A 9,713-nucleotide genomic window follows, 5' to 3' on the forward strand; every position below is an offset into this window, starting at 1 on the left:
CCCCACAGCCTCCATCTTTGGCAGTATCAGAACTGTTTGCTATTTGTACCTTCTCTGCTTCCCCCATCTGTTTGAGAGTGGAGAGGGCTCCTGTGTGGGTGAGAGTTCCGCTTTCTGCAGCATTACACTTGATGCTGTCTCCTGTCTTCAAGGCCTGCTGCTCCAGTGCAACCAGTCTGCGTGTTTGTGTAAACCCTGGCTGTTCTGGTTTGCTCCTCAGCAGAATCGTTTGAGATGGAGGACGTGGTGATTGCAGGCATTGCAGGGCGGCTGCCCGAGTCGGAGAACTTGGAGGAGTTCTGGGAAAACTTGCTTGGTGGCATTGACATGGTCACAGATGACGATCGGAGGTGGAAGCGAGGTGAGCCCCGAGAATCCCTGCCCATAGGGCTTGCAGTCTGAACTCCAGTGCCTAGAGGTGGGGGAAAAGGGCCCTTGCTGGCAGGGAAGGCTCAGCCTGAGGACTCGCATTTGCTTCTGATGCTACAGTGTTTTTTTTGCTTTTATACAAATCCAACCCATGTCCACTTGGGTGTGGCCCATACTATACAGGGATGCCTCAGTTGACTTTATGGTGCCACTTGACCACAGAGAGGCTATTTTAACTGTGCATCTGTCCTGGCTGTCCAGTGGCAATTTTTCAGTGTAGCAATAAGAGTGACAAAACAGTTCAGTGGGTGTGAAATGGGATCTCCATGGGTTTGGAGAGAGACAGGATGACAGCAATTCCTTGGCTTGTCATACGTTCCTGGCTGTGTGGGTTATCCATTGAAAACCACTCGTTTCTCGCTGAATGGGTCGGCATGTGCCAGCCACAATGCAGAGCTCATTTGCAGATGCGCAGAATCGCTTCAGTTTTTCTAACTGGCGACCAGCTGGCCCTGCTGTGACCAGCCAGCCGTGGTGATTTCAGAAGCTACTTATTTACTTGGTGGAAGTTGCCAGACCAGAAGTTTCCTTTAAGCTAGGTATGTCAGCAGATGGATTCCATTTTGGAGAGTTTTTAGTTTCATCAAGGATCTTGCTATTGCAAATTGTAGCAGCAGACTGCCAGGTGGGTGGGAAGGTACAGACGGCCTGTAACAGTGTGTGCTCCACTGGAGAAATAAGACTTGTCAGGCAGAGTAACCACAGCTGGCACAGGATTCCTGATTTTTACATCTTCTTATATGACAGTTCCTTACCTAATAATTGTTTTGTGCTTAAAGCTTTCTGTGATGAATTTTTTCCCCCCTTCAGGACTTTATGGGCTTCCCAGTAGAATTGGGAAACTGAAAGACCTCAGCAAATTTGATGCTTCCTTTTTTGGGACTCTGCCCAAACAAGCTGTTGCAATGGACCCTCAACTCCGCATGCTTCTGGAGGTCTCTTATGAAGCCATACTGGATGGAGGTAAGCCCCTCAATAGGTAGAACTGGACATTTAATGCTTGTGTGAAGTTCTTCAGCTGAGTCTTGCACTTGTAAAATGAGAAGTCTGCTATAGACTTCCAGAATCCCATCTAATGAGTTGGCTCTGGCTGCCTGTTAAGTCCAGAGAAATGGCTTGGAATTGGATTCTGCATCCCTGATTCCAGAAGAAGAATCTGTTGGGGGTTCCCTTGGTCTGTGGAACCTGTGTAGATGTCTTTTGAAATGCTAGCAGCCATCTTCAGACCTTAAAGACCATTTCCCTTGCCACTGATTTAGTACTTGTAGCCTATTCCCCCTGCCACACACACGCTTCTAGTTTTCTCTACCCGTCTCTGCAACCACATGAGAGCTGTACCCCTTTCGCACCAGTTTCTGCATGCTCTAGAGTCTGGGGTCCTTTTTATTAACTTGGGCTGTAAACTGACTACTCCACAGTGTGGATACAGCTGAAACTTGGTTGCGGGAGTTTGGAGTCTCAGTCCTCCAATGCTTCCTTGCATGTCTTGAGAGCGAGGGACATGGGGACTGCATTTTTCTGCCCTCTGTTCCACCCCCACCCCCCATCCTTTTCTGCATTCAAGTTTACCTACTGAGTCACTGGGTTGGTATTTGCCCAATGCAACTTGCACTGTTTCTAACCAATGCTCAAAGTGCTGGACTGAATGGAGAAGCCTGCTACTGTCTGGCCAGAAACTTATGCAAAAGCTCCAGTGTGAGACAGTAAGGCTCAGGATTTGGGAGAAATATATTCTTGTTGAGGAGATAATTGATGATACTTCTCCAGGAAGGGGAGGGCAGGGGATTAAGTGTTGGTAAATAAGAGCAGGGAGAGAAACATGGGTTCCATAATTATGGAGCAGCTACAAGACCTCTGGTGCCAAATGAGCTGAATCATTCATCCTCCACTTAGTGTTTGCACCTGGTGTGTAATCTGTTCTCAGGTATCAATCCAGCCTCCCTTCGTGGCTCAAACGTGGGTGTGTGGATGGGTATGAGTGGAGCTGAAGCATCTGAAGTGCTTAGCCAAGACCCTGAGACAGTGGTGGGGTACAGCATGATTGGCAGCCAGCGTGCCATGTTTGCTAACAGATTGTCCTACTTCTACGACTTCAAAGGTGAGCGTTCTGGGCCTTGGTGTCATTCGTCAGCTGCACTGTGGGGGTCAGGGACAGCAATATATCCAGGAGGTGGTGGGTGTTTGGATAGAGATGGAAGATCTTTCTCCATCCTTGATAAGAGGGCACTGCATAAACACAGGGGAGGAGGCAGGTGAGAAGTGGAGAACGTGGCATGACGGGGTCGCCAGGCTTGACACGCAGGCAGGTTTTGGGGTAGGGGATTGTGGCACTTCTGAGAGGCTTCATGGCCTGGGGTGGTTGGGCAGAGGGAAAAGGATGAAGAGGAAATGGAAACGGGGTGAAGCTGATGGGAAGAGCCGGTGTGGGCTGGAAGGTGGAGAAGGAGGGGACCCTGTGAATGGCAGCTGAGCAGGAAGGTCCTGGGCAAATCCTGGGAGAGAAGGCTGTGGCAGTGGTAAGTTCTGGGCAAGGATGAAGGTTAGGAGCTAGGGGACTGCAGCATAAGGGGTGAGAGTCCTTGAGGGGCTGAGTGCCCTGTGTTTAGTGAAAGGCAATCTGTAGCAGGAGCCAAGGTGGAAGAGGCAGGCTTGGCCAAGGTGCATGATCCTAGCTCTAGTAGGTAGAGAGGGCAATGTCTCCCCTTTCTCTGCCTCAGTCCCAAACTATTCTTGCCTCTTCTTCCACTGTGTGGTCTTCCACAACAACCCCCAGGGGCAGCAGAAAAGGGAGAGGCCTGATGGCAGCTCTAGGCAGACAATGGGGCAAAATGATTGGCGACTTGGCTGTTGTTTGTTTGTTTGTTTGTTTGTTTGTTAGTTTTTCTCCTTGTGCCTTCAGGACCCAGCATGTCTATTGACACAGCATGTTCCTCAAGCCTCCTTGCCCTGGAAATCGCTTACAAAGCAATTTCACGCGGACAGTGTGATACAGCTCTTGTAGGAGGATCCAACATCTTGCTGAAACCCAGCACATCTTTGCAGTTTATGAAGCTGGGGATGCTTTCCCCTGATGGTGCCTGCAAGGCTTTTGATGCTTCAGGTGAGAATTTAGTACCAAGTTGTCACATTCTGTGGGAGGCACCCAGTGCTGCTTCCTCTTCATACAAAGAGTGAGAGCAAGGGCATGAAGGCTGGGGCTTTACTTTGTCCAAGTGCTGGAGCTTCCACGGGCTGCATGCCCAGCAGAACCCAAAGCTGAAACCACGGGGAAAGACGAAGTGCTCCAGAAAAGCGAAATTGTTTCTAAAGCAGTTCGACTCCACAGGCCTCGGGTTCATTCTCTGAAGAATAATGTAACTGAATTCATCTCTCGCTCCATTCGACGTGTCTAGTATTCCTTACGGGTCTCCAGAAATGTGGCAATGGCACTTGTACATTGCTGTCTGGTGGCATTTGGAGCCTTTCGATTCTCACTGCTTTTATTTCATTCTTCCCTCGTCCCTAGGAAATGGATATTGCCGCTCTGAAGCTGTTGTTATCGTTTTGTTAACCAAGAAATCCATGGCCAAACGGATTTATGCCACAATAGTCAATGCTGGGACTAACACTGATGGTTTTAAGGAACAAGGTGAGTTTTGAACCTCAGGGAGCAATGCTCCATATCTTCAGCTCTCTTTAAGAGGTTCTTTTCTTCAGGGCAGGGAATGGGGGATCCTGTCGCCCACTATGACCGAGCAGAGACTTCAGGATCTCCTTAAGTGACTCGGTGAAGAGGCAAGGAGTGGTGTGTGATTGTTGTCCTGCTGTCAGAATTGAAGCACAGGGGAGCATCCACCTGAGCAGCTCTACTCTCCTCATGTCATCCTGAGAAGTCAAGCCGTCCAGGCCTTGTCACAGTAGGGGAGGAGATGCCTGGCAAGTTGCATGGGTCCTGCTCATTAGCTGAAGAAAGAGAGTGAACTCTGTTTCTTAGATGCATGTGCCAATCCAGGGATTTATCTTTCTTCCACGTCCCCTTTAGCAAGGGCTTGTCAAGCTGCTGTGCTCTGAAGGTGGAAGATGCACACGGGTGGTTCCTGAGGAGACCGAGTTGTCCTCAGTAGTGATGAGGCTGCTGATGTTCTGCCTTAGATGCGAGTGGGTAACCAATGGTGGGGTTTTCTGTCTGTTTTTGTCCCAGGTCTCACATTTCCTTCTGGAAAAATGCATCAGCAGTTGCTCAGCTCTCTGTATACAGAGTCTGGGATTCTGCCTGAAGAAGTGGAGTATGTAGAAGCTCATGGCACAGGCACCAAGGTGGGTGTAACCTCTGCAAGCCTTCTTGCTCTCAATCTCTTGCTTTTCTTTCCTGTCCTGTCTCTCTCTCTGCCTCTGTTTCACACCCATCAGTCCTTTCTTTCAGGTTTAGAAAGAACTAGATTGCCCATTTCTGCCTGTTGCTGGAGCACCTGGCCCTTCATCTCCTTTTACCACCTGCAATTTTATCTAAAAGACCTTGTCAGGAATGTGAGACTGGGGTGTTTTGCATGGTCAGCATAAAACCGCTGTGTGATTTTTTTTTTTTTTTTTTTTTTTTCCTTCCCCTGCCAGGCTGGGGATCCACAAGAGGCAAATGCCATCGCAAAAGTCTTGTGTCAAGGTAGACGAGAGCCATTGTTGGTTGGATCCACTAAATCCAACATGGGTCACCCTGAACCTGCTTCTGGGCTTGCTGCATTACTCAAGGTAACACACACTGGCATAGAACCAACCTACTAGGTAGGCCTGGGGCTACTGGTGCTGCCCTGGCCTCAGCTGTCAGCATCCACCCGGGCTCTGAATGCTCTGTGTCGAAGGGGAGGCACAGCTTCCAGGCCCCTGGGTCTGTGTTCCTTGGTCTGGATTCTGAGGAAACTTGAATCGCGCTCAAAAGTAGGGCACATGGAATGGACCTATGACCCCACTGCATTTCTTAATGGTGACCGATATCAAAATTGCCATCTGCTGCCATAAGTCTTCCCGTTGGTACAAAGCTGCTTTTGGGCGCAGTACCTGGAGCGCTGGAGGCTCCCAAAGTTTGGGACACCAGGTCACTAGGAAGGGTGGGATGCAGCCTAAGCTCTTGGTGTCAAAGCAGCTGGAACCCTTGCCAGTGGATAAAGGATGCGTCTTTCCTTCCCTTTTAACAGGGGAAGGGGTTAGGTAACTTACTTTTGAGACGTGGGTGCAGATTTGAACTTGCCACCCTACAGCCAGCCTTAATATCTAATGTGGCATCCAACGCTGATCAGTTAAATGTTGCTACACAGCAGGGGGCTAGTTTTCACCATGAAGCCCACTCATGACAACTCTATTGCCATGTATGCAGAAGCAGCAGGAAGTCTCTAAGCCAATGTTTCTGGCCAAGGGAGATGCACCCCCCTCAGGGTTTGTGCTCAGGTTGCACTGGGAAAGCTTCCTTTGCAGATATGATACCTGAAAACTGCCCTGTTCCCTCTAGATGAAAACGGGCATGCTAGATGACGTGACAGACACTCTGCAGTACAGGAAGTGTCTGGAATTGTGGACAATCTGGGCCTGCTCCCACCACTTTGTGTGTCACGGCTGTCGCATGGTTGTTCCACATTGCTCCTGCCTTGTCTTGTTGTTTGGCTGGGTGGTCTGGCCTCCTGCAGTTTGTCTAGAAACAGCTGGGGAACCCATGACTAGCATCTTCCTACCAGCTGTGCTCTGTGGTATGGAGTTGCTTTTTCCTCCCTATGCCTTAGCTTTACTGTCCTTGGGAATGATACCCAGCTGCTAAGCACTGTGGTATCTGACCTAGTGACAGAGGAAGCTGTTGAAATCCAACTGCTAAGAAGTACCCTGTGTCTTGGGTCCTATGCCGAACAAAATCAACAAGTATCTGGCAAAACCAGGGATCTAAAGCCCAGACTATGCTGTTGTCTTTCAGGTGATTCTCTCTCTGGAAAACGGGGTATGGGCTCCAAACCTCCACTACAATACCCCAAACCCAGACATTCCTGCCCTACAAGATGGCAGCTTACAGGTGGTCTGTAAGCCAACCCCAGTGAAGGGTGGCCTAGTCGGTATCAATTCTTTTGGCTTTGGTGGTTCCAATGTCCATGTTATCCTGAGGCCACATGACAAGAAGAAGTCCCAGCCTCTGGAGGCGTGTCGTTTGCCACGACTGCTCCAAGTCTTTGGCAGGACACAAGAAGCTGTGGAGAAGCTACTGGACCGGAGCAAGAGACTGGGGGAGGATGACTCATTTGTGAGCCTACTCAATGATTTGTCCACAATCCCTGCTTCCTCTATGCCATACCGGGGCTACAGGCTCGTTGGCAGTGAGAGCGATGTGAAAGAGGTGCAGCAAATCCAAGCATCGGGGAGGCCCCTCTGGTACATCTGCACAGGTAACTTTTTGGGTTGAGGGGGAGAAGGGTGTCAAGGTTTGCTGGCTTCTGCGCAGCCAGGCTCTCGGTAGTTATTGATGCCGCATTTTGTTCCTCGTTCCCCTTGCATGTACAGTCTGGGGGTTGCCACATGGCAAGGGAGGCTATTCAAGATCCACTGTTTGTGACCAGCTCTGCTGGAAGTCCCCTCGTCAGTGCTGTTTGCTTCCCTGTGGTAGCAAGACCAAGGAGGAGCAGAGCCTTGTTCCATGGGGACTGGAAGCTAAGCATCTGAGACAGGGCTCCCATGCTTTCCTGGTCCACTCTGACGTGGAGCAAGAATCAGGCTCTTGTTGCTCTTCCTGCAGGCATGGGCACGCAGTGGGCAGGGATGGGCAGGAGCCTGATGCAGCTGGAGCTGTTCCGACAGTCCATCTTGCGCTCGGATGAGATCCTGAAGGGCACTGGGCTGAAGGTCTCTGACATCATTCTGCATGGTGACGAGAGCATGTTTGATGATGCTATCTGCTCGTTTGTTGCAGTCTCTGCAGTTCAGGTAAGACGGGGAGCTGGGGCTCTTTACTAGCATTGCTCTGTGGGAGCAAAGTGCCAGTGTCGGCATAGCCTTATTGCGTCGTTCCTCCAGGAGTAGGCAGCCAGCTTTCATCCTGCCCTCTGCGTTGCGTGGTTCAGAGGCCTGCTGCGCACATGCATGCTGTTTGCATGTTTTTGGGGCTTGTCTACACTGCAAAGTTTAATGTGGATTAATTCTTTTTATTGTGGGTTAGTGAAGCTGGGTCAAAGCTTTGTGTAGATGTTGGTAGTACAAATGTTTAAAGTGGCCTTGCTCCAACTTTCATAGTAAACTATGTCTCCTAAATGCCGCTCAAGTGCTAAATGAGTGTCCACACAGTTTTAATGTGGTGTAGTGACTCATGCTTTTACGTAATTTGGATGAATTTCTTTGCATGTCACGATGTGGATAAGTATTTAGTTTTAGTGATCACCTGCTGCAGTAGAAATGAGGGAACAATGAAAAGGATTGAAGAAAACTGGGAGTGTGGCAGAAGGTTATGCTTGCACTTCTCCAAGATTTGAAGGCCAGGGCTCTGCCGGCGGGGGAGCAGCAGCAAGAAGGCGGAAGAAATGGTGCAGGGAAGCCCAGATAGCAGTGTGAAGGTGCCCCCCCATAGGTACAGCTCTGGTTGGGGTGGCCTGGAATAGGGACCCCTGCTCTGTCTCATAGGTGGCACAGATCGACATGTTGAAGTCTATGGGTCTCCAGCCCGATGGGATCATCGGGCACTCGGTGGGAGAGGTGGCCTGTGGCTATGCTGACGACTCCTTCAGTCATGAAGAAGCCATCCTCTCTGCCTATTGGAGGGGACGGTGCGTCAAAGAGGCAAACCTACCCCGAGGAAAGATGGCTGCTGTTGGTGAGTGACCTAAGGCAGGCTCTTCCCCTCATGAGGTTGGGTTGGGCATTTCTGCTCTTTGCTGCAACTGGCCTAATTTGTGCTGAGTTTGAGAGGTAACAAATTTGGGCTGCTTGACCTAGCAGTAGAGGAGGAGGAAGAGGCAGATGGAGAGAGGGCTTCGTGTTCATGACTTGAATAACTTTTCTCAGTTGCAACTTCTGATCCTGCATTTCCCTGTTCCTTGTCAGAAAAGCGTTAGGAAGCCTTAAATGTTATAATGAAAATGTAACCTGCCAGCCAGAATGCTCTCTGGCTCCTCTGACTCCTTTGAAAGGAGGTTGGGGGTTCAGAGCTGGATACCTGGGGGTGGCGGGGGGCTTGTCTTGGAGATGAAGAAAGAAGCAGAAAAGATTGGGGCAGCTCTTGGAAAAAGGACAGACTTTACTCAAACGTGAGTATATCGAGAGAGCAAACAAAATGAGCCAGGAAATCAAAATGTAATACATTTTAAAACCAGGAAGGGGAAGTACTTTTACACAACAGGTCTGTGCATTAATCTGAGGCCAGGAGCCAAAAAAGCCCCCCAAAATTAACTGTCTATACTGATAACAGATGAATTGTATTTTAAGTAGTACAAATCCTGCTTGCTAATGGGCATGACCCAGCCCTAACAGATGGGGGGGCTAGGAAGATGATTGCCTGCCTGTATAAGCTAAGCCCTCACCACCCCTTTCCCAGAAGAGGGTGCAGGCCTGGCACCAGCCCGGTCTGACGTGCTGGGCTGGTGCAGTCTGCACGTTGCGTGTTCTGGTGTATTTTCTACTCCTTTTGGTGCCTGCGGTTTCATGAGCGTGTTATTGGAGAGAAACCCTGCAGTCTGTCACGTGGCTGCCGCCTGTTACAGATCTGCACAGGCCGGCGGGGGGTTACAGCAGTTGCACTTCGCGTGTTCCAGATATTTCCGGGGGGAAAGTGAGGAAGTGCGCCACCTGAGTTAGCCCAATCGTCCATTTATCACAGATCCTGTCTGTGAGCAGTAGCTGTATTATTTATAGTGCATCTTTCATGACGTGATGTTGGTTTCATGGTTTTTTGTTTTTTTGGGTTTTTTTTTTTTTTTTTCTACTGGCTTTTGTCACTGAAAGATCAGCTGGCCAAGCGTTCCTCTCACCAGACAAGTTCAAATCCCTGGCAGCTTCAATGGAGTTGCTACATTGTTACAGGGATTGTAAATGAGACCAGGACTTGCCCCTCTTCCCAGTTAAGAAGGACTCTTCTAGCTCAGGGCAAGACTAACACCGAAAAATGCAAGGTCCTCCACCTTGGGACGAAACACCTGCAGCATCCTTATAGGCTCGGCAGTGCTAGCACTGTGGATGGAAAGGACTTGGGGGTCATGACTGACCACAAGATGAACATGAGCCTGCAATGGGATTCTGTGGCTAGTAAAGCGACCAAAATGCTGGCTTGCATCCATAGATCCTTCTCGAGC

The 9,713-nt window shown here is 49.8% G+C and overlaps 1 protein-coding gene across 7 annotated transcripts in view; it reads left to right on the plus strand.

Annotated features, from left to right (window-relative positions):
- FASN (fatty acid synthase) overlaps positions 1–9,713 on the plus strand; it is a 110,291-nt gene that overhangs the window by 73,771 nt on the left and 26,807 nt on the right. For 4 of the 7 annotated variants that reach the window (XM_019556499.1, XM_019556502.1, XM_019556503.1 and 1 more), the window contains 10 exons: positions 221–357; positions 1,236–1,392; positions 2,354–2,527; positions 3,329–3,529; positions 3,935–4,057; positions 4,610–4,725; positions 5,020–5,154; positions 6,362–6,824; positions 7,172–7,359; positions 8,050–8,239. In XM_019556499.1, coding sequence (XP_019412044.1) covers positions 221–357; positions 1,236–1,392; positions 2,354–2,527; positions 3,329–3,529; positions 3,935–4,057; positions 4,610–4,725; positions 5,020–5,154; positions 6,362–6,824; positions 7,172–7,359; positions 8,050–8,239 — 1,884 coding nt within the window. Of the gene's footprint in view, positions 1–220; positions 362–1,235; positions 1,393–2,353; positions 2,528–3,328; positions 3,530–3,934; positions 4,058–4,609; positions 4,726–5,019; positions 5,155–6,361; positions 6,825–7,171; positions 7,360–8,049; positions 8,240–9,713 lie in introns of all 7 variants that reach the window. The other 3 variants (XM_019556501.1, XM_019556505.1, XM_019556500.1) reach the window with 2 other exon arrangements.

This window comes from Crocodylus porosus, unplaced genomic scaffold, assembly GCF_001723895.1.
Source record: "Crocodylus porosus isolate Cpor-Errol unplaced genomic scaffold, CroPor_comp1, whole genome shotgun sequence".
Taxonomy (NCBI): domain Eukaryota; kingdom Metazoa; phylum Chordata; order Crocodylia; family Crocodylidae; genus Crocodylus; species Crocodylus porosus.